Source organism: Cottoperca gobio, chromosome 13 (assembly GCF_900634415.1).
Source record: "Cottoperca gobio chromosome 13, fCotGob3.1, whole genome shotgun sequence".
In the NCBI taxonomy this organism is placed as follows: domain Eukaryota; kingdom Metazoa; phylum Chordata; class Actinopteri; order Perciformes; family Bovichtidae; genus Cottoperca; species Cottoperca gobio.
Genome location: NC_041367.1, coordinates 12638557 through 12663133, shown reverse-complemented (window position 1 = coordinate 12663133; position 24577 = coordinate 12638557). Strand labels below are relative to the sequence as shown.

At 41.7% G+C, this 24577-nt stretch overlaps 2 protein-coding genes across 2 annotated transcripts; one reads left to right on the top strand and one right to left on the bottom strand.

The window, feature by feature from the left end:
• Positions 1 to 8655: 8655 nt before the first annotated feature.
• Positions 8656 to 10543, top strand: c15h3orf80 (chromosome 15 C3orf80 homolog). Its single transcript, XM_029446732.1, has one exon. It carries the CDS (start codon positions 8693 to 8695, stop codon positions 9350 to 9352), a length of 660 nt encoding a protein of 219 aa, XP_029302592.1. The 5' UTR covers positions 8656 to 8692; the 3' UTR covers positions 9353 to 10543.
• A 2294-nt stretch (positions 10544 to 12837) lies between these two features.
• Positions 12838 to 24087, bottom strand: LOC115017794 (intraflagellar transport protein 80 homolog). The gene is made up of 13 exons (XM_029446489.1): positions 24013 to 24087; positions 22760 to 22939; positions 21270 to 21388; positions 20527 to 20601; positions 19822 to 19985; positions 19667 to 19731; positions 18317 to 18452; positions 18049 to 18196; positions 16793 to 16964; positions 14574 to 14663; positions 14276 to 14448; positions 13956 to 14079; positions 12838 to 13457 (listed from the first exon to the last, which is right to left on the bottom strand). Exons 1-13 carry the CDS (start codon positions 24085 to 24087, stop codon positions 13347 to 13349), a joined length of 1632 nt encoding a protein of 543 aa, XP_029302349.1. The 3' UTR covers positions 12838 to 13346.
• Between the last annotated feature and the right edge of the window lie 490 nt (positions 24088 to 24577).

Genomic DNA, 24577 nt, shown 5'->3' with positions numbered 1-24577 from the left:
GGTTGATATACTGTATATCTATATAAATATCTCCTGGCAACATGACAATCCCATCCAAACAGAAAGCAACGATGCTGAGTCAAATCACTTAGTGCTATTACCCATCAAAAGTGATTGAATAATAGCAGCGTATTACGGCCTATAAGGCAGCCTTATACAGTTCTTCACTATAAAGTCAAAAAAGCCCCGCTCAGCAAAAACCGCCCAACTTATCAGATTTATTAAGAGCACTGAGAGCGGTTCCCCCGAGACAGAAAAGGGATTTTCTCTCTCTGTCTCTCTCTCTCTCTCACTCTACTCTCTCTCTCTCTCACTCTCTCTCTCTCTCTCTCTCTCTCTCTCTTCTTCTCTCTTTCTTCTGTTAAGGATTTGTTGGCCCCCTAGAGCAGGCTTTCTCCTCAAAGGAAGTCAGGATTCTGATTCTTCCCCAAGCCAAAAGCTACACGCTGGGAGAACAAGCCACATAAAGGTAAGAGGCGAACACTTTCTTCGAAACATATTTGCCAGAAGTGACCACAACCACACGCCTGCTCAGTTGAGTCCTAAGGAAAAGCACAAAGTTTACATTACACACTGTTTTAAACGAAGTCTGTCCCGTGACCTGTTTCACATGTCATCCCTTCTCGCTTCCATTTGCCATGTCCCACTCAACCGCATATCATCCAGGGAAAAAAATGCTTAAAGCTTTACAAAGACACCCACACAAACAAGCTGAAACATAAATATAGTTGCCCCACAGTCTCAACACACACACACACACACACACACACACACACACACACACACACACACACACACACACACACACACAATCCCGTACACTTAAAGACCTCTGAGCCAGCAGAGCGATAAGATTAGAGGAAGTACGTGGGTGTGAAATAGCTGTGGTGTGGGACTTTCTAGATTCACACAATCTACACTGACTGCAGGCCCTGCTTTTTATTAGGGTTCAAACTGATGGGAATACACAGACGCTGATGACACCCACACGTATCCTTCGATTCTGGGCTAAGAACTGCACGGATACAGTATTTAGACACACACACACACACATATGAACAAGCCAAAACATATATCCTGCATAGTCTGCAAATTCACACATAACTGTTCTTACACAACATATCAGATGCATGTTTGCACATTGCTGTAATACTATATCAAGTGATGTATCCTTAAATGCAGTAAGTAAAGAAGCTCCAGAGTCTGAAGTTGGTCTGAGGGCAGTAACCCTGAGGTTGTGACTTCTGCTCTGGTGGCAACAAAGCAAAAATCCACAACCATCAGTGGGTCCATTAACACAGCCCACAAGGCTTTCTTTGTGTCATAATTAATGCAAACGCGATAACCGTGACATTGACAGTTGGGCGGTCCGTACATCAACGTCTCATGACACATGAAAATGAACACTGCCATTCATCATTGCACAGGCCTAATGGTACCCATAAAACTGAATTATTAAGCACAACACAAGAGACCTTTGTAGCAGATTAATGGAAGCATAGAGCACAGCACATTTACAACATTAATATAGTCTAGTCAGTGTGTTATCGCGTTAATTGTTAGCCATACAGGAGGCTGCAACTTCAAATTATTTAGTCAGTTAACGCAACAGAAACGTTTTCCTTTTGTGTCGCTGGTGTTAACAGATTTGTTGTGTGTTGTGCGTTTCATCTCAATCCTCTTTCTCGTCTACATCTTTCTACCAGCATCTACGCGTCTGCCTCTGTGTGCATCAAGGACTCACAGGTCTCATGACATCTGTTAGAGCACAGAAACTCCACTTTCTGTAAACACGCTATGCATTATGAGAGAAAGAAAAATAACACTTGTCATTTTCGGTTTCTTATGGGATGTAGTTGATCTCCAATTAGTTTGATGTGTTTCCTGAAAGAGAGAATTTATTCAATCAATCTTAATAACACAACAACAACACTTTGTGGTGGATTTCAGTGGAAGAGGGGGGGGGGAGGCAGGATGTGGTGGGTAGGAAACAGACTTTAGGAGGAGAAAGAAAAAGAAAAAGATGAAATGGAAGTGAGTACACTTATATGTGTTGTCATCGAATCATTGTGATGATTTTTTTAAATGAATGAATGTTATGTTTTTCTATTATACTTTGAATTTTCTACAGTTAAATGTTATCTTATTTCTAATCGTCAAAATTGCTTACATGTGTTTTATTCGGGGGTGATGGTGCTTTATGTCGACTCACGGCTGACGAGAGATCCTCCTAAATGGCGATTCCAACAAAAATGGTTGCAAGACTCATATTTTGTCACATATCTTGACAAACAAATTGATTTATATTTTGAGACAAATACAAACATCAGCATCTATAAGATGGGAAGCTTTTAAAGCATTTATTAGAGGCCAAATTATTAACTACACAAGCTCCAAATCCAAAAAAGCTTGTCAGAAAATGACAATGTTGGAATCGAAAATAAAAATCCTGGAGAGAGAGGCCTTTCAGAAACCCTGCCCCAAAGTACAACAAGAACTGCTCGTACTGAGGTCACAGTATAATGAACTATCAGCTTCTAAAGCAGTGGCAAGTCTACTAAGACTCAAACTAACATTTTACGACCAAGGAGAGAAGCCTGGAAAGATATTAGCGTGGCGCATTAAACAATTACAAATTGAAAGATCCATTATGTTAATACAGAATAATAAGGGAGATAATATAGTCAATCCTATAGAAATAAATGAGGCTTTTAATCATTTCTATAAAAATGTATACGACTCTGACATAAACACAGATTTGACACGTCAAAATAACTTCTTAGACACTCTCAATATACCTAGTGTCCCAGAAGAACTCAGACCTAGTCTGGAAGCTGAATTATCATTACAAGAGATCTCTGATGCAAATGATAACATGACATCTGGGAAGGCTGCAGGGCCAGATGGCCTACCCATAGATATCTACAAAAGGTTTAAATATAAAGTACAAACGCCCCTCTTAAATATGTTATTAGAATCTTTTAAAAATGAAATCCTTCCGCCATCACTGAGAGAAGCCTTGATTACATTGTTACCAAAACCAGGGAAACCCTGCAATAGATGTGAAAATCTAAGACCAATAAGCCTTCTCAACTCGAACATTAAAGGTGTTATGTAAAATCCTTGCAAAAAGGTTGGAAGGCCTGCTCCCAGGGATAATTAAGGAAGATCAGAATGGGTTTATTAAAGGGCGCCAAGGGTTTCATAATGTCAGGAGGGTACTGAACATTCTACATAGCCAAAAGGAAATGCCAGATACTGCTCTCTTATCGTTAGATGCCGAGAAAGCATTCGATAGGGTCGAATGGCCATATCTTTTTGATGTCCTCGAACGCTTTGGATGTGGTAAAAAATTTGTATATGGGTTAAATTGTTGTATACTGACCCTGTTGCAGAAATACTTAGAAATAATACAACCTCGAAACAAATTAAGATCCACAAAGGGTATAGCTGGCAGTAGCTGTTCGGTCTCATCCAAAGATCTCTGGTATAACTATAGGTCAAACAGACCACCGCTTAGCTTTATATGCTGACGACGTCATAGTGTTTCTCAGGGAGTTGGAGAGATCAATTCCAGTATTATTAGAAGTGATAGGAAAATTTCATTCCAAATCTTCCATAATGTTATTAAATTCCAAAAGAGAGAAGTAGTCCGACTGCATCAATCTCCCAGTTTAAAGTTGCAGATAATTTTACATATTTGGGTGTAAAAATAGTGCCCAATATAACAGATGTGGAGAATTCTAATTACGATCCTATTATGAAGTCAATTACCAGCACAATTGATAGATGGAAGACGATGTCCATCTCCTTAAGTGGGAGAATTAATATATTAAAAATGAACATACTCCCCAAGTTGCTGTATCTATTCCAAAACATCCCCCGCCTCCTCCTCCAAACTTATTTTCAAAGTTAAGGAAAACGAGCCCGCTTGCGCTTAGCCCTCCTGTATATGCCCTATGATAGAGGGGGCCTTGCATGTCCTAATCCTCTCTGGTACTACTGGGCAACTCAGTTAAGGACTACTATGTTTTATTTGGCAAACGACCACCTCCCTGCCTGGAGAGAGATGGAGTCCCAATTTTTAGAGCTACAGTGCCCTCCAGAATTATTGGCACCCCTTGAGTAAAAATTAGCAAAACAGGCTGTAAAAATGTCTTTTATTGTTTATCATCTTGGCCTTTCATTCAAAAATATTCACAGAAAGCTTACCTTTTCACTGAAGTAAAAGTATTGAAAGAAAAAATAAATGTTGACTTGTTGAATAAACAGCCTCGGCCCGGAAGCTTAAAATGGGCCGTGGTTGGACCTTCCAGCAGGACAATGATCCAAAGCACACCTCACAATCTACACAACAATGGTTTACTGACCACAGAATAAAGGTTTTGCCACACCCATCACAGTCCCCGGACCTAAATCCTATAGAAAGTGTGTGGGATGAGCTGAAGAGGAGAGTCCACAAGCGTCAACCTCTGATTCTGAAGGATCTGGAGAGATTGTGTGTGGAAGAAGTGTCTCAGATCCCGTGCCATGTGTTCACCAACCTCATCACACTCAGCTGTAATCCTGGCAAAAGGAGGCAGCACAAAATATGAAATGAAGGGGTGCCAATAATTGTGGCACACATGTTTTGGAGAAAAATATTTATTTAAAGTCAACATTTATTTTCTTTCAATAATTTTACTTCAGTGAAAAGATCCGATTTGTGTGAATATTTTTGAGCGAAAGGCCAAGACAAAAAACAACAGAAGACATTTTACAGCCTGTTTTGCAAATGTTTACTAAAGGGATGTCAATAATTCTGGACGGCACTGTAGCTCTTCCCATGTATTTGTACTCAACTAGACGTAAGAAACTTACAAAAACAAACACTAACCCTCTTACTAGGAACATGATTAGAGTCTGGCATGAAGTTAGGAAGTACTTGGGCGAGCCCCTTTCTCTCTCACGTTTTAGTCCAATTTGGGGAAATGATGACTTCACTCCAGACAGAGCTGATAGTGGGTTTGGTCAGATAAGGGTTTACAGAAAATTCAGGATCTATATAGCTCTTGATCTATATAGGCTCAATGATGATAAACTGATGTCGTTTGAGGAGCTTGCAAGTCAACACAACATTCCACAGAAACATTTTTTCAAATTCTTACAAATTAGAAGCTTTATTGGAGCAAACCAAAAACAATTATTATCTATACCTCCATACTCGCCATTAGAGAACATAATATTAAAGGACTGTAGGGGGAAAAACTTAATTTCTGCACTTTATAACTTGTTTATATCTGCGTCCCCTGAGTCCTCCGAAGCGAGGGAGGATTTGCAAGAAGACCTTTCAATTGATGAGTGGGAAGGTGCCTGCAAGAAAGCGTAATCACAAACAGCGAATACCTGTCTTAAGCTCTTACAATATAACTGGCTAATGCGTACATATATTACTCCAGAAAGGCTAAACAAATGTAATGGTAATATCCCAGACTTATGTTTTAAATGTGGACAATCCAAGGGAATGTTCTTCCATTGTGTTTGGGAGTGTACCAAGATAAGAACGTTTTGGGAGGAGGTTAAATGTATGATAGAAGAGATTTTACCATTGCAGTTAAGCATGGAGCCCAGGCTTTTTTTGTTAGGGTGTTACCCAAAAGAACACAACATAAGGAAGAAAGAACAAATCTTTTAAAATGTGTGTCTGCTACAGGCAAAACGTATGATAGCACTTTCATGGAAAAATGTAAACAGTCCAAGTATTGGTAAATGGCTAAAAGAATTGTCTGCATGTGTCTCATTAGAGAACATAACCTATTCAATTAAAGGAAAACAAGAACTATTTAAAAAAGTATGGGGCCCATTCCTTAACTATCTGGAACATGCGGATCTAGAGGGTACTCTGGGTCAGCAACTTGGAGATGATTAATGTTCCTATGCTGGGAGAAGGATTGAAGCCTTTCATATCTGCTTACATGTTTGTATATCTCCTTACATAGCCTTACCCACATGTTTGTGTAGTTCATTTAATTTAATTATGTTATTTGTGCGACTTTTAATGTACTTCATTTTGTTATGTCTTGGATGTGGAAGTTTGTGTACTGTCTTATGTAGTGTCTATATATGTTAAAAAAACAATAAAGAAAGTGTTCTTGTGTTTTCTTCTATACTGTGGAGCATTGTTCCACTTTCCAGACACTTCAGAGTCAAAGCTGTGATCATAAATAGCAGTACTTCCCTATACATGTCAATAAGAGCCCACTAGGCAGCAGAATAGCAGAAGTGCTGGGAAATCCCTCAAAAACAAAGGAACTGAAAAGGGTTTCTCTCAGAGCCACACAGGCTATCGATTGTGTATTTGTTTATTTGGTTAGACGGGGGCCTTGAGATCACGTTTCCCTAATCGAGGCAGATTACTGAGAGAAATACGATGCTGCATAAATTAGGTTGCATGATGTTACTCTTCTACTGAATTTCACGTCATAATGCTCCAGTGATTAGATTTGGAGCATTGTGCATTAGGCCTTGTTTAGGAAAGAAAGGAATACAGACCGGCTATTAGTGACAAAGAGGAACATGAAGACAGGAGGGGGTGAAATGTTTTTCTGTAATTTAAAAGGATTCCCTGCGTGATTTAGACAATGAGGACTTGATAAAAGAATGTTGAGGCCATATCTCATCACTAAGATCCCCTTTATTTGAAATATAGTAACAAGCTACTGTGTAAGTTAAAGTGTTATTTGTTCTGTGTTAATATCATAAATCCTATTCCCTCAGGATCCTTGTAGATCCAATAAGGACATAAGGCTTTGAAAGTGACCTTGGTCACTCCGTTGAACATTATTCACAGTCAACTCAGTTCCATTGCAGTGCAACAAAGTATGCAGACTGGTTTAATTAATCGGTTAATATTCTGTACTTGTAGAGCAGCTTACTGAGCCATCTGTCATTATTGGATGTTATCCAAAGAGACATCTTTAGTGTGAATTAACGCGTTTGGCGAAGGAGACGTTTAAACTGGAGATTTAGTTTTATGGTTATTTTCTGCAATGCTGCAGACACATGGTCCTCCAGGGTGATGGTGGACTAATGTGAATCCAGACACTCTTCTAATGGGGGCCATTACAACCCACACTGCAAGGGCTATTCATTTTTTATGAGAGGGAGATCTGTTGGCGCCTTCATATCAGGGGCAGTCACCATGGTCATGTAGGATTCAGTAAGGGTGCAAGTTTTAAAGCATGATTCAGCCTTTTGGGGGGCGATGGATCATGAAGTGGAATCAAGGGACTTGTAGTTTAGATTGAGATGAAAATATCTGACATCTTACTCCCCTACATGTATTTGACAGCTTCAGTTATTGTTTTGTTTTTTTTACAAACGATGAGCTTAAACAATATGAGGCACTGTTTGTTAGATACCGACCTGTATATAACATAGTTACAATTAACTCCACCTCAACCAACTATATCAGCAAACTTAAACATTAAAGCATCAGTTATTATAATCTAATAACATAGGCAAGTTTTTTTTAACCCTCACAGGACCTATTTTCCTGCAATATGAGTAAGCCTACTTTTACTTTTGATACTTTAAAAAGGGAACACCAACTAAATTAATAATTCCCATGTGTTATTTTCATGGCCTAGGAACGTTCAATCAATATTTTGTGAACATGAGCTTCTCTCCCTCACAGCCAGACACCAGAGAAGTCTCCAACTTGTTATGTCATCTAGTATAAAGTCTGGAGCTGCTCCATAGACAATGAATGGGAGACTGATTTTGCCCACAGAATGTTTGTTTTCTTTTTTATACCCAAATGAGCTTTATTATATTGCAGTGTTCTCAGTTCTGAAACAGAACATGTTCCCATATACTCAGGACATTCCCCTGCTGCTCTCAGGGTCATCTAACATATTTCCCAATTCATTGTCTATGGAGCACTTCCAGACTTTATATATATGTTAGATTTGAGAGAGAGTTGTTCATGTTTTGAATCGTCTTATACTATAGCAATAACATGTACAACTTTAGTTTAGTTCCCCTTTAAATGCATGTTGCTTATAATACTTAGTTTTTCTTAGATTACATTTTCAGGACAAGCAGGACGTTTGTTTGTAATAAAGTATTTCTGCATTTACTTATGTAAAGGATCTCAATACCACCTTAAACACTGCAGATGGTGACTAGATATAAGGATTCCCCACTCTCCCATCTGTGGATGTCATCCCTCCTACATTTACAGGATTCTCTACTGAATCTTACCAAACAACATTAATCATGGGGCTCTGCAGCAAACATCGCCTTCATCCGAGAGAAGGGTTGTTGAAATTAAATAGTTGGGGTCACAACAAGTCTTTTGGGAAGGACAGTTCAACTAAGGTTGAACGTGACAATGTCAGATAATGGGGATCATATCTGTGGGTTGCACTGACTGGTATAAGGACTTATAATGACTATAGTAATAATGATGTAAGATTATTCATGATTCTCATCAGTGCTCCCTCAGACACTGATGCTGCTCCACTCATATCGACCATACCACAGCAGACAGGTCGTCCTCAGTGGGGGGGCACCTGCTGTCCCGCTCTGCGCTGCATTGGCTGTGAGATGAGAGTAGCCTACGTGATTAGTGCTGAACGGACTTTAACATTACAACATCGCACGCACTGGACACGCAACACGCGCACTTTCCATCCCGGAAGATCCAGAAATGATGCCACGTATGCCGGGTGGCGGCAGGACAACGTGCGGCACCACTGGCACTTTTTTGTCGGCATGTCTGGTCTCCGCTTGTCAAGCCCTCCGGACCTGCGGGGAGGTCCAGTGCGGCGATGGCCACCAGTGCTGTCCACCCATCGCCACCGGAAACGGCAGTGCCAGCTCTGCGGTGCGCTGCTGCAAGCTCCCCATCCACATATTCTTCGACAATGTAGGCTGGTTTACGCGGAAGCTGTCGGGCATCCTGATCCTGTTGCTGCTTTTTGCCATGGGCTACTTCATCCAGCGGATCATCTGCCCGCGGCCCCGCCGGCACCCGCACAATGAGCGCAGCGAGGAGCCCTCCCTCTTTCACGGGCACACATCGGCATCCCAGGACTCCCTGCTGGACCGGTACCCCGAGTATAGCCTCGGGGACTTCGCCTCACCGAATCTGCCGGCATACGACGAGGTCAAATATTTACCCACGTATGAAGAAAGCATGCAGGAGATGCACAGAGACCGGTCCGATGATAACTTGCTGTCGGAAAACGAGAGTGACGGTCAGGACAGGGTGAGAGCGGCGGGACCGAGAGCTGCAGACCAGAGACGGGATGTCCTGGAGGTGTCAGGACCGCAACACAGCCCAAGGACATCCCGGAACTCTGTCTGAGATCAGGCAAAGCTACAGAGACAATATAGCGTTCTTATTTTAATATCATCAGGGTAATTATCTTGCAGAGATATAAACTCAAGTGCAATTATAATCCTGATTGTTAAGAATAAAGGAGGAGGCTGAGAAAATGTACGTGTTTTGTAAAATTATAGCGGATTACTCGCCTTTTGTATGCAAATGACCGCTTGGGTTAAGTAAAAGGAGATTATGAAGAAAGCGAAGGCGGCTGAAATTGACGGTCTTTGTGACAGGGACAGCTAATTTGGCTCCGGGAAAATCGCATTAAGTTTTACTTCAGCACCTCAATTTTAAGTGGCACCGTGAGACAGTTTTTCTTCAGTCAAATTCTCCTCCTTTCTTAGTCTTAATGCTAAATATTCTGCTGGACCCGAAAGACCTGCTTTTCTTTTCTTTATTCTTTATTGAATTTGCATACAAAAGGAAGAATATTTAGATTTTTATTTCAGTAACCTGGAATGTAGTCTGAAAAAGGCAATGATGGGATGAATATCAATTTTAATACTTTCTGCAGCACACATCTTCTCTTATCAGGCAGCTTTAGATTCATTTCATTTATATTTTATCAGCATGAGAGCAATACTTTCCTTAAACTGACTCACACCAATGCACATTCACACATTTCAGAGGGGGCTGACTGATGAGTATTTTATCAGTGACCTGAGCCATCTTATGTGCCTACTGTGAAAGCTGAAGTCACAGCAGAGAAGTGCAATTTTTAAAAGTGCTCTGATCCTGGGAGCCTTGCTGCCCGAGGCTTCATGTATCAGTGTCTCACAGGTTCTGAATTCAGTAAAGCATACTAATATGGTGTAAGCTTCTAAGATACAAAGTTGTGTTTTGATGATAGCATGCCAGACAAGATTACAAATGCTGCCCCAAGCAGAACAAACATTATACATTTCAGACCAAGCTTGAAAAGACAAAAGGACATCTAACAGAAACAGGAGGCGGTTATTATTTTTGTTCTGGCATCGTGGTGTGAGAATACCTTCAGATCTACTTGTATATTGACCTCAAGTGTGTAACTGTTCCCTGCTAATTTGTCCAGTGAGACAAAACGTTTGTTTCTGCTGCTGGAAATCAAAACCCAAGCTGACACCACACCATATGTTTACCTGGATTAAAGCTAAAGGTGTATTTAACTGTCCATTAAAATGCCTCATTGTGTTATAATATTGAAAAAGCTCATTTGTCAGTGTCACTTTACTTTCTCAAAGAGAAGAAGACAAGTCAATTACAAAGAGAATTGTGTTACCGAAAACCTGACAATCACAATTAATTATTATTAATTATTTACATGATAGATTCTCAATCTGAATCAAAAATATCAACCTATCTAGAAAGTTCTGCTAGTGCATACAGTATGCAGCTTCATCTACCTGACCTTTCTTTAATGGTTATTTACCTGTGCATCACCGTGTGTAAAGCACCCAGTGACATTCACCTCAACAACTACCTGCCATCAGAAATACATATATATAAAACAGTAATTATACCAAAGCATTTGCATTAACCACAATAAGTAAAACATCAATTTCTGTCAGATTGAACTCTTAACATATGGAAGAAGTTGCTGCTAAAGCTTTTGTATCCGCAAACTTCACAATTAGAGACCTTGAGCTCCTCTAATGCTCTCGACACTAAAAGTCTGAGTGTGATTGTGGTGGCTTGTGTAATCCGATACTGCCAGACCATGATGCCAGAGCCAATAGTGAACACTGATGGCTTTCCTTTCCAGAGGGATATTTGTGGGTGGCTGGAGTTTGCACTTAAAAGCATCAGATTCGTGCTTAAGACCCACTGATGGGTAGATGAGGTGGAGTATGTGACCCTAACATGCATGAAGTCATATATGAGTGCTCCTCAAACCATAAGAAGTGTGAATGTTGTACTTCACTCTGTCTTTTACAGTTATTGCAGTTCATTGTGAACCAGCTCTTATATCTAAACTGTAATGGTGGGTTTGGGAGCAGAGGGCATAAACAGTGTCCTACAGTTCCCAGCATGAAACTTTAATCCGATAACATACAGCCGGGATGTCCTGTGGCAGGGGAGAGGACAGTGATACAGCTGCTTTTCGATTCCTTAAATCCACATTACAAATCCAAACATGTACTGTACTGTACGTGCACACACACACACACACACACACACACACACACACACACACACACGTAACTGCGGCAATGATCCCCTCACTGGACCAAAGAATGGATCAGCTATAATAATAGGTCAAATCAATGAGCATTATCCTCCTCATAAATATTATCCAGTAAGTGTATTTTTAGGGCAGCTGCATTGTTTGGCCATTAATCTAATTTACGATAACCTGCAAGTCATTGTACATGGATATACAGCTCTGTGGTGTAATAAAAGTACCATATCTGTTTGGTATTTTTTGTGCCGGGGCAGTTTCAAAAATATGAAATACTTACATAGTCCATTTATTGTTCAATAAATACCAACGATTGTCAAAAGTCTAAAGATTGGGCGTCTAAATGTGACATTTTGATTTGTAATCTACATGAGGCTCAGATTGTTTAGTGCAAAGTGTAGCATTGGGTAAGAATACCTAACATAGGTTTAATAAATTAATATTTTTCATTACCAAATCACAATCTTAGTCACATTACTGCGATTGTTTTTCAAATCGTTATCAGCTATATGCATCATCTTGCGGAAGAGGAGGTATGAATGCAAGACATAACTCATTTCTATTTTTCAATGTGTGTGGCCTCTCTCAGTGGTAATGCATGTGAAACCTGACTCCTCGCTGATAAGTCCTTTCATAGATTAATGGTGTTTGGTCTGGATGACTATGGTTTATCACAGTGAGTAGGCTTACAAAGAAAGTGGATGGAGGGAGTAAAATATGAGAAAGACAGTGAGTCAGAGAGCTTATAGGCTAAAAGCGGAACAACAAGAGAGAATGAACCCATTGATACATTTAACTACATCTACCGTTTTCTCTGATGTTTCATATGTGGCCACTCACAGTTTCAGGGATTATGCTGATTAAGTTCTACCATATCAGTCCACATCATCGTGATATGGTCGAGCAGTTTCTTTTTTTTTTTTTTTTGCAGAGCCCTGGGACAGATCTTCTCCCTCATTCGTCCCTCCCGGGCCACTACAGGAGATGGATAGGCTAGAATGGTCCGCTGATGTACTGGCCCTCTGCCAACCAGGGGGTGGAGCTGCATGGCAAGCGCTTGGTTTCACACCTCACCAGAAAAGGAAATACAAGAATAACTCGAAGAGAAGCACATACTGTAGATATATTGGAGTCTAAAACACACATGCAACCAGAAATACCTCCTGTGTACATGTGCAAAGCTGAACAAACAGGTCAAAGATACTCTATGATCTCTGTATAAAACCAGTGAAGCATGAAGACATTAAAGAAATATCACAAACAGAAACAGCAAGGTAAAAGAGGATTTTACGACTGACTGCAGACAGTGTTTCCAGCAGTTTTATTAACTGACATTATTTTTTTAGTGTTTACACGAGGCAAAGTTTAAATATATAAATTGTGAAAAATATCTATTCATATAAAACACAAAGTCAAACATCACTGGCAGAAAACAAAGCAATACATTTGTGCATGACTGAGCATATCCAGTTCATTTTAACAATCAACTATGAAACACACTGAGATTTGACAGGAAGGCTCTAATGGTGTTGCAGCTGAGAACTATAGATACTCTTATCAAAAGCCAAATCATCCACCCACATTAACACAAGTCGTGTACAAAGAGTCAGAGTCTAGATTCTTCATGGCCAACTAATCTTCACATATTCCCTTTTGTCTTTACCGGAAGTTAATGTACTTGTGGTAACCATTTTATCTCAGTACATTTTTTATTACACCGAGTCCGAGCCAAACCACTTCATTTTCACCAACTGTCAACAACACATAGGAATCCATATCTGCAAAGCGGATGTTTCGAGAAAGGTCCTCTGAACATTAACGTCGAGATGCCACGCTGCTCCTCACAGAGGCGTTAGCAGCTTTCTCTCTCTCTTTAGACAACTCCATCTCTATCTTCGCCTGGATTTTCTCCCAGTCCACTTCAACCTGGCAGAGACAGAAAGACGAGATGAGGGTTAAATGAGATAAGATACTCCATTTTGCTTTGATCAGTATGGGATTGACAACAAAAAGCAGCTAAATTAGTCACATGATAAGGCGGGGGGGTAACAATGGACGCCTGAAAAGTGTGCTGTGTTTTAATGCTTCTCCCCTCCTGATCAGAATGAGGCATTCAGCCCACTAATGCTTCACCAGCTCCGGCAGTGAACACCAACAACTTCTAGGCTTTCCTCCATTTTTGGTTTAGTTCCGTAGGATCTTCCGATCGGAAAAGCAGAGAAAAAGCCAAAGTGACATTGAGTGTTTATCCCCTCAGAGTTCACTTTTTTCATCTGAAGGCACTTAAGAGTGTATAAGCAGAGCGTTAAAAGCTGATAACGATTGAAAAAACTATTAGAAAAAGACATCCTCCACTGCTAAAAAGGCTTCCAGTGGGATTGCCGCCCAAATCAATTAATACAGTGCAGTGCTGTCCTAACTTACCCCTTCAGCGTACTGCAGGAATCTCTTATTGGTCTCCTTCCTGCCAAATGTCTGTAGGAACTTTCCTCTATAGGCCAGCACGGTGTCCACATGGGTCTTGTGTTTGACTGCCAGCTCCAGTGCCCTGGACACAACATGACAAGACGATGCAGATACACCTTTAACCATCCTGTATGGACAAACTCTAACCTCATTTTAAAAGAGAGAGCCTTACGAGGACAATAGAAAGCATCCTCCTAACGACTTATAGTGCATACCCTCTCCTTCCAGCTGTACCTTCACACACACACACACATATTCACACACACACTGAGTTGTACCTCTCCCAGTTGAAAAGGTCAATGCTGACTCGTATGGCCTGGTAGATGAGACCAGCTTGTAACAGTGTGGCCTCAGCCTCCTGGACCTGACCACTGAACATCAGCATGTGGGCCAAAGACGACTCCTTAGATGGCTGCTCCTTTATAAAGTTGATGTACTGCACCCTGGGTAACTGAAAGAAGAGAGGGAGATGATTGTGAATGGGATACTCTTTAATTCAATTGTGTGTGTTCTTGTGCTGGAAGACCTGGCTTAATAAAAAAAGCTGTGTTCAATTGAATTAATTAATGCTCTTACCTCTCCAATGGCAGCATAGGCCATCTCCGCTGTAGTCAACTCCCTATTCGTCATTGCCATACCAGCAAGACACGCCCACAATGATTGGTCCTATAGATGTGGGGAGCAGAGGCAGGGAGCATCATTAAATAACAAAATCTCACCATCTGAGACAATGCCCTGGAGACAAGTTATTAATGTGTTTTCCCAAGTTCCATTTTACTAAATGTATTGATTTACATACATTCAGTAGGTATATACCATTTACTATTTGACCATGTGCCTCATTGTAAAGGAATATTTAATGGCGTGTCAACACAGAAGTCAGCTGCATTTTCCAGTCATCCGTCTCACAGGCAGCTGACGGGACACAAACACTATTTCTATTTGAAATCAATCCGTTCCAATACTTGCACTATAGGCACATAAAGTGTAATGTTTTCCATTTCAGGGGTGTAACTCCAGTGGTTGTGTGTTGGGCTCTGAGTGCTGAAGCTGCAGCTGCTGCTCTGGTATCTAGTTGCTCAGGCCACGCCTCCTGTGTAGACACGGTGTACGGAGCACAGGTTAAGGTGAGTGACACAGTCATGTAGAGTTCGAATTGGTTAGCTATATTATCTGAACATATTTAACTTCGATTTAACATTTATTTATTTATTCAAAATGCGAAGTCCGTTCTAGCTACCAGTGATTAAGAATATAAAAGCGTGATGGGGATGGCAGATTCAAAAGGAGCGTGTGTGTGTGGTGTGTGTGTGTGTGTGTGTGTGTATATAGAGTGTAATGCTGTCTTTATAGTCTCCATTACATCCTCCTGGCACGCCTCATTGTAGTCATGCTCCAATCCATTAGGAAAAAATGCATGACACACACAAAAACAAACATTAACATAGACATTTGCCATTTACAACATCAATGAACGTAAACAAATGTGTCACCACTGCAGCTGCATTCATTAAAATGAAGCCTTAACCACCAATTGGCCAACAACAATTGAGCAGACTTCACACTGGAGTCACCACTCTGTAATCCCCCTTTAATCAGTGTCCATCACTATAACAAACAGCTCTAATCGAAAACCACCACATAACACTGGCAGCCACAGCCTGAGGTCACAAACTTGATGCAAAAAGTTGCCGACTTATCACAAAGCTTCCTTTGGTGTGCCATGTCATGTATACCCGTGTGTGTATGGCTCTAAACTATTGCATGTGTCAATCAGTTCAGCGCTCAGTGACAGTGACTTTGATTCTGGGAAAAGCCGTGCTGCCACCAAACTCTTACCAGAAGTAGAGGGGGGAGGGCTTGAGGAGAAAGCTCTTAAAACCAGTGCCTCTCTCTCCGTCCCTTATGTCCCACCCTCTTGCCACTAGCTGTCCATTTCTCCAGAGGTTGTGGTTATTGCGTCATCGCCCAAGCAAAGACACAGTCCAACACTGCATTCAGCGTGTGTGTGTGTGTGTGCATGTGTACACACGCATAATGGAGTGTGTATTTATGAGTGAGGTCTATGGGGGCTAAATCCGGTAAATGGTGTCACCAGGCTAATTGAAGGCTAATTAAAGCCTGCTGGTCTGGTCCCATAAACCTGTCTACTACCTTCTCATTTCAGACTCGCTCTCTTTCATACATACAAATGTGCGTGTGTGACACACACACACACACACACACACACACACACACACACACACACACACACACACACACACACACACACACACACACACACACACACACACACACACACACACACACACACACACACACACACACACACACACACAGTCCAGTGTGCCAGAGCCCGAGCCTGCGGGATGTGTCACACTGTGTTGAGATCAATTATATAAATACAAATGCAAAACAGAGGAAATTTATTTATTAATGCTAAGAAGTAATGCACAATGTGATTTTGTTTTGGTATTTGGTGTTTCTATATTTCAAATGGGTATAAAAACACTACACCAGATGTAAGAATGGTGTCACAGCAGCTTGAACATTTCTTCAGAATGAGTAGTTATAGATCCACATGTTCTCAGTGTAATTATATGCCCAAAAAGATACAAATCCCACAATTAAAAAAAAGTGAACGATTCATTAGACTGATAGCATTGTATATATATTATTATTTTTTGTATAGATAATGCGATAATATTGTTATCGTGAATTCTTTTGGCCATGACAATCGTGTAGTGAAAATCTGATATTGTGACAGCCCTAATAGAACTATGTTGGTATCTTACCTTGGCGAAGCGGCAAATACGCAGAGCATCCTCCCAGCGTGCGGAGGCGCTGTATTCGTGCAGGAGGGCTGGGTAGGGAGGGACACTACTGTATACCAGAGAGCCGTCTCCTTGGCGCAACGTCACCTTGGTGCCAACATAGCTCAGAATGTGGGGAGTGTGGCTGAACTCACTTTCTCACACACACACACACACACACACACACACACACACACACACGCACACACACGCACACACACGCACACACACACACACACACACACACACACACAACTTAATATGAGAATGACTGACTGTTCAACAACATATACAGGGTAATGCAATATGTTATAACTAAGTTCACATTTTAACTTGTAGAGGATGATGGATTGTGCTGATGAAAAGTACAACAATCAACTTATTGACCATGTGGTTTTGTCCAGTTTCCAAATGTGTGCATGTGTGTGTGTCAGAATGTTTAATACAAAGAGCAATTTGTGGCAGCCCACCACATACACAGTTTTGCTGAACTGATTATTTAACATACTGACAGTGCTGCTTTTGTAACCTGCACTGTACTTGGTCCAAACTGCCTTCAAATCACAGATATCCTAAAAACCTAGACGCATTCGTAAAAGTGGAGCCTTAGTATTTATTTATTAGCTCTTGCCACTTGATATCTGGTGTGCCCCATGTTCTCCAAAAACAAACTTTTAATGACTCCCATAATAAAACCTGGCTCCTGGAGCACCAAAACAGTAAAAGCAAAACAAAGAAAAAACAAACTCAAAAGTGAAAAATAGCAACTCAAATTGAGGTTGCGTGAACACAAACAACATACGATTGCAAAACTTTATCCTATTAAGAGCAAATGTAAAATGAAGTGGGAAAACGTATGATTCAGCATTAGAAGTGTAAAAATAACCAACAGTAAGACATTAACCATTGAGTGAAGCAAAACATAATGCAAAAATAAAAACTAAACTGTGAAACTAAAAAAGGTTCAGATTAGTGTAGCAGGGACAGAAGTAGTCCAGACAGACACTCTGCCTTAGCACCTCCTGTACTGGCTGAAGCTGAGGACTTTTGGGCAGGAAGCATTGTACAGTCTGACAGCTGGTGCCTAAAGCGCTACGTGTTGGAAGGTGCAAAGAAAAGCTGCTTCTATCTCTCTTCTTAGCTCTTATTTGACATATGTTCCTCTCTGGTGAACGGTATCAGCCATTTATGATAAAACGCCAGTATATAAGTGTGAGAAAACGTCTGCACGTGTCTACCTGCCATCCTTTATGTACAGTGTTTTTGGCAGCAGTTCCTTGTCGGTGAAGACAACACTCGGGTAGTACCACACTGTCAACTGGTTGTCTTGGATTCCACACAGGATGTTAGCAGCATCACTCCATGCCATGCTGTGAACCATGCTACCTACAGGACAGAGTGTACACACACAACAATCAGGTTTATCCAGAGTTAGCTACGCTTGTGTAAAAACACAAGAGAGTCACTACACATCTTGCCACCCGAGTTCCCTCCTCCCCGTCTCACCAATTTTGCAGATTTTGGTTTCTCGCCCAAGACGACGCACAGAGGTTAAGTAAAGGTCACGGTTCTTGTCTATCAGGGCAATCTTCCTTTCAGAGGATGGGCCACACTGGTCCAGAGCTATTTCCACCACCTCCAGCTACATATGAATGATGACACACACACACAAGCACAAAAGGTAAGAGGGAGTGAATGATGGAGGGACAACAAAAGATCAGGAAAAAGAAAGAAAAAGAGGGAGAGCGGTTTGTATCGTGACCCAACAGCCTTTCTGCCAAGTGTGTATGTATGTGAGAAAGAGAAAGAGGGAGAGATAGAGAGACATCGAGTGGGTATATATGAATTTCTGTGTGAGCGAACGTGTGTGTGTTTTTTGGCCAAAGCCAGCTGGCTTCGGTGCAGTGTCTTGGAGCTGCGGAGTACTGGCAGACAAAGCCATGCTGACAAACAGTAACTACTGCTACCTTCACTTCTTTTCCTTTCCTTCTTTTTGTCTCTTTCCCTCTCAGTTTGAGTCCAAAGCCCTTCCCCCGTTCTCTTACTGTGTCTTTATTGTCTCTCTCCCTTCTGGATATGGGTTAGTATATTTTTTAGCACTGACACTCTGGAAAGACTGTTCCCCGTCAGCTAGTTCTAGTTAGATGAAACTTGGCCTGTTGAATGATCAGGGCAACAAAACATTAGCCACCAACTTTAGCTAAAGTTTAAAGGTTGCAGGCAAAAAGTCACCTCACCAGTTGATTCATGAACAGGACAGAAGAGAAGAAGCAGCATCAATCTTAAAGTTGGGATTACTAATGTCTGGGCTGAGTCTGGCCTGACCCCACCAAAACCAGCTGATGTTTGCTTTTTTTAAATCTGATTTATAAACATGTATTAAAACACAGCTTTCACCCAAATATGTAAGGTATAATAAATATCGTATTGATAATATAATTTGGAATAATTAGCTTGTTACAAAAGAACGAGTCATAGATAACTGGGATGTGCGTCACAGTGTAACTAACACATGTTGTGAAACGCAACACTCTGATTCTGTTATGATATCATATTGTTATAAACACGTAATAAAATACCAACACATTCTGATAAGTGTAAGAGACTATTATAACCGTAACATGACCAGCTGATCCCAGCGCTGTGAAGGAGAACTGGTTTCATTAGCAGTAAATGTTTGTCCGAATGCTCCAGCAGTAGTTGCAAGGTGAACACAGGTAGAAGATCAATCTATATAAAGCGACACATTCTCACTTCCGGTGTAGACGGGAAGTTAAAACACCAAAGCCACGGGGTCGGAGCACTTCCTTGTTGCTGACTCACATTAGTTCAATATAAGGGCAAAGGATGACCCACCTTGTGAGTCAAAGGCTTGCCATCGCCAAGGGCTTTCCCGCTCAGGGCGTCAAAGAGAAGGATGACTGGTGAGGAGAAAGGAAAAGAGAACATTGTTAAAGCACAGTCCATCCTACTTATATAATTATAGTGGTGGCAGCGGTCGTCCCCCTCACCTTTTTCATCACTCTTGTCTCGGATGCCTATGGTGTCGTTACTAAGCGAGACACCCTGGGCATTTAGGATGTCAGCTCTCATACCGGGGAACTTGGGGGACGATATCAATCGGCCCTCGTAGGAGAAGGTATACAATCCGGCTCCATCCACTAGCAGAAGGTGTCTGGGTGGGGGGGAGACAGGAGGATCCAGTAGATGAGAGCGGAGTAAGTGTACTGTATATATAAATATATGATTTCATATATGTGGGTGAGTGGGATGGCAGAGTTGGGAAGAAGGGGATTAAATAAGGAGATATGATAGATCAAATCAAGAGTCTATAACAGTTAATCAAATGTCACGAGCAGGTAATTTGGACATGTAATTCACATTAACACAGCCTTAAATTACTCAGCAAGAACCAGCAATGTGTTTAGCTCTATGCTGAGTGTCGGGGACAAGGCACTGGAGTATTGCACAAGAGCTACTCCATATTAATCTAATTTCCCCCAGTGGTTTCACTCTCAGCCTTATTGTATGACAGGGCTGGCTAATCTAGAGCACAGACCCTTGTGTGTGTGTGTGTGTGTGTGTGTGTGTGTGTGTGTGTGTGGTTGGCTGCTTGAGTGGTCAATGTGGAGCAATGAAGCATCAGAGAAGCTGACAGACGATCCAACAGCCTGTTCTCCCTCTTGTTGCACTGCTCCTGGAATCGAGACACTCACTTCTCTGCTTGCAGGATGAGGCTCACTGTTCCTTCTTTCAGGTCAAAGATGAGGGGAGTGTTCCAGTTTCTTGAGCTGGCACAAAAAAACAGCACAAACACACGCACACACAGCAAAATCTGTGAAAACGCAGACATCCAAGAACAAAGTGCTACATCTGGCATAAGTGCAGAGGTGAGAAGGCCACAGACACAAGAGCAAGAACAGAAAGAAAAAAGAGTTATGAAAGACAACTAAATAAAGGAAATGTCAATGAAAGGAGAGGAGATAAATCAACAGAAAGAGCACGAAGAGTGCAGTGATAGAAAAGGACTGACACAAACGATTATTACAGAAAAACAGTAGGAAAAAAAAAGGGCAGAGGCTGTCTGCGTTCTTAATCCTGTCATCACAGGATGTGTAAAAGTACAAAAGACAGCTCAAATGAGCCCACTACAACACACACAGAGGTCATCTGATAACATCAGCTTAATACGATGCATTTTAGAAAGATGCAGTTGTAGTTTTTAAGTCTTTGACAAAGTTTTAGGTGCAAATGTTTGGAGGCTCATCTCTGCTGCAGTACACGGCATCTTAGTATATTTCAGTTGGATCTGAAGATAATCCTCATGATTAAGTATATCGATGTAGAAGCTGAGCATGTGTTACACAAAGCCCTGATGTGTGAGGAAAATTGAACATTTTCAGTCTATTGTTAATATGGCATGAGAGGTGGACAAGCTAAAGAGGAGTGGGCTACTGACTTGTACACATAGCACTGGAGGGAAGTGGCCACGACCAGGTGACCATATGCCAGAGAGGTTTTGATGACACGATCTCGAAATTCCAGTACGTCCACTGCATCGTTCATCACATTCCTCACCTGAGGGTTAGGAAAGGAGAGGGGGGACAAAAAGATGAATACATCTTTGAGAAATTAATCAACAGGAATACACTTTATACTACTGAACAAACACTTTACATTTAAACATGCAAACAACAAAGGGGAGACACTGGCTTCACTAATAGAGGAGTGAACAAAGTCACGCAAAGCATTGGAGTGTATTCATTCTTAATATACACAGGAAACAGTCTCGTATGTCCAAGTATATGTAGAGCAACTGTGGTCGGAGAAAGCAGTTTTTACTGTTTTAGGTGTGTGCGTGCGGTGGTCGGTACTCCTTTTTTCACCTGCATAGATAAATACTTCCCTCCAGCTCTCTCTGTGAATGAATGAAAAGGCCTTTTCCAGTACCAGGTGAAAGGTGCGGTTATTTTTACAGCTTTACAAATCTTCCTCCTCTGCTGCCTTCAGCAAGCCAAATTTACATGCAACACAACCAGGAATAAAAAAACATTTGACCGCAAGGTGGTAAATTTAGCTGGCTGATTCACAAACCACTGGCAGATGTGCACTTTTAAAAAAGGACTGTGAGGAGAAGAGGGGGAGGAGGGAGACAGAAAAGCGCCTGCAAGGCTGAAAATAAATGGCTGATGACCCGACTTTGTTTGGTTTACACAAACTGCACTAGGTAAAGATGTCTATGGCAAACGAGTGCACGTGTGTGTGTGTGTGTGTGTGTGTGTGTGTGTGTGTGTGTGTGTGTTTGCACACATGCATGTGCGTGAGCTTGTTTCTGTAGGTGTGCGTGTGTATTCCTGTCTAAAAAGTGTGTGTGCATATGTACATCTGGGTGTGTTAACTGCATGTAAACGCTACCTTGTGGTTAGCAAGAGTTTAAACAGTAAATAATGGTGGAGTGAGAGAGGCAGCTAGACAGGCTGGTCATTGTCATTGCAGGGCTGCAAACTGGCACACAGGGAGGGTCCTACTTTAATATATGGCCACAACTAGTCAAGGCCTGGGAAGCATTTGCTTCTCTACATGGCATATTCACTCACTTCTTTACAGTCTGCCTGTGGCATTGCAGTACATTTCAATTCTGTTATGTTGACATAACCCTTAAAGACACCTTTAACGTGTAAAACCACAACTCTTACGACAGACCAGGAATGAAGATGGACTTCTAGCATGATTCTTTTGCATAATACTGCGCCATTTGTTTAGCTGAGATTTACTGGTCTTTCTGTTTCTGTCATTGCTTTGTGTGGTATCAGTTATTTATCACTTCTATTGTTTCATCAGTTAAATATAAAACTTAATATGAGTCACTGAATCCCGAGACAAGAATAAATTGACTTTCTTTTAGGTTAAAGCATAAATGTGGAAGTGTGTGTGTGGCTCTCTGTCTACCTGCATGGTCCTCCTCTTGGTAAGGGTGATCACAAAATTCTTCCACTCCCAATGCTGCTCCACCACATGGGCAAAGATGACATGCCCGTTGCCGCAGGCCCCGGCCAGCTGGGTGCCGTCTGCAGACCAGGCCAAGTTGAACACACTGCCTGTGTTGGGCTTCTCCAACGCATAGGACCACTGGAGGGAGGGGCAAGGGGGGAGAAAGAAAGAGATGGGAGAACAATATGGTTAATGGCTACAGATATCTACAATCTTAAACGATTAGCTGGGGGGGGGGGGGGGGGGGGGCAGCTTAGGAAGTGGAAACAATGAGAAGTTTAGAGAACAGAAGCGAGTCAGGAGTCGCGTATGAGTGAGTGCGTATGCACATACTGTAAACTCTGCAAGAAAGACAGGGGCCCAGTCAGTCAGTCATTGAGCTGTGATGAACTGTGAGACACTGAAGAAGCGCTCGGCCATGCCAAGTCCAGCACTCGCGCTCGTAAACATACACTCTGCTATCCTCATCTATTACATACATGAGGGGCAGGGGTACGGGAGGGAATGTGAGGGTTTATATACAAGCCCTCAAATTGAAGCCAAAAGCTGATTAACAAGACCTCTCCCTTCTTTTTTTTTATAAGAAAAGGTTTAACGTTGTTAACGAGTTTCGGGGAGGGGACTAACAGACACAAAGTACTAGAAAGAGAAGCTTTTCTCTGTCTGCTGTGCTGCGTCAGCCAGACTCTGCACTGTTGATGAGTCAGTGATGGTGAAAGACACAACTGAGAGATATGCGTATCTAAAGCGGCTTTCACGCATAGTTCCCGGTAAACTACTGGGACAATCTCCCAGGCACCGCTAGAAGATTTCTCTATTCACACATGCACTATATTTAGGAACATTTCAGTCTTGCGCCTTTTCACACATGCCATGGCAATGATGGAATAGATGGGGCAAGGGACAGTCCAGCAGATGGCGGTAATGCAACACTTATGGATGCCAACTGCCATAAAACTCAACAGAAGAAGAACGGGATGGGGGCCAGTCCGGATGTACTTGTTCGGGCGTAAGACATGTTAGTATTTTTCAGGGGAGAAAATTAGCAAAATAACTTGTATTGCTTGTTATTTATCAAATGACCTGCGAAAGCATTGGCGTAAATGCTAAACCGTAAACAAGTCGCAAGTTCAAATAGGTTGTCAGCGGACGTAACCCTTTACATGTTTGTCCCTGCAATGTTACTGCTTTCATTCACGACACAGACGTACTGGCTTGAGTTGGGAAATTGACGGTACAGATTCCTCTGAATATTGATCCCTGCTTCCATTCACACGTGACCCCATGCAGGAAATGTTCCTGAACATTTCAGGGAAAGACGAGAAGACTTTTTCTTTGTGTAATCCTTTTATTTCTTTCCAGTTATTTTTCTGTCTCCCTCTACTGCCTTTCCACACTGCTGTCCCTCAAGGCCTCTGTGGAGTGTCACAAAAAACATTCTTGTGGTTTGATTGAACGCAAATAAGTTGAGACAGTCTGGATCCACAAGCAGTTAAAGGTTTTCCAATTAGCAGCAAATCAATACGTTTCTATCTCCTGCAATCATTATGTTACAACTCAACTATTGCCGACTGTAATGTACTTTACTGTACTGTAATACCCCCTTCCATTCCCCCCGTCAAACTCTCACCCCGGCCCTCTGACCTCACTCTTGCCTTGAACGCAAGTGGCTGACTGATCGAAGTCCGCTGTGATATTCCACACAAATACATTCATTCACATTGTAAACTGCTTACGACAGGAGAAAAAAGTGCTAATGTTAGCCTAGCGCTGCCT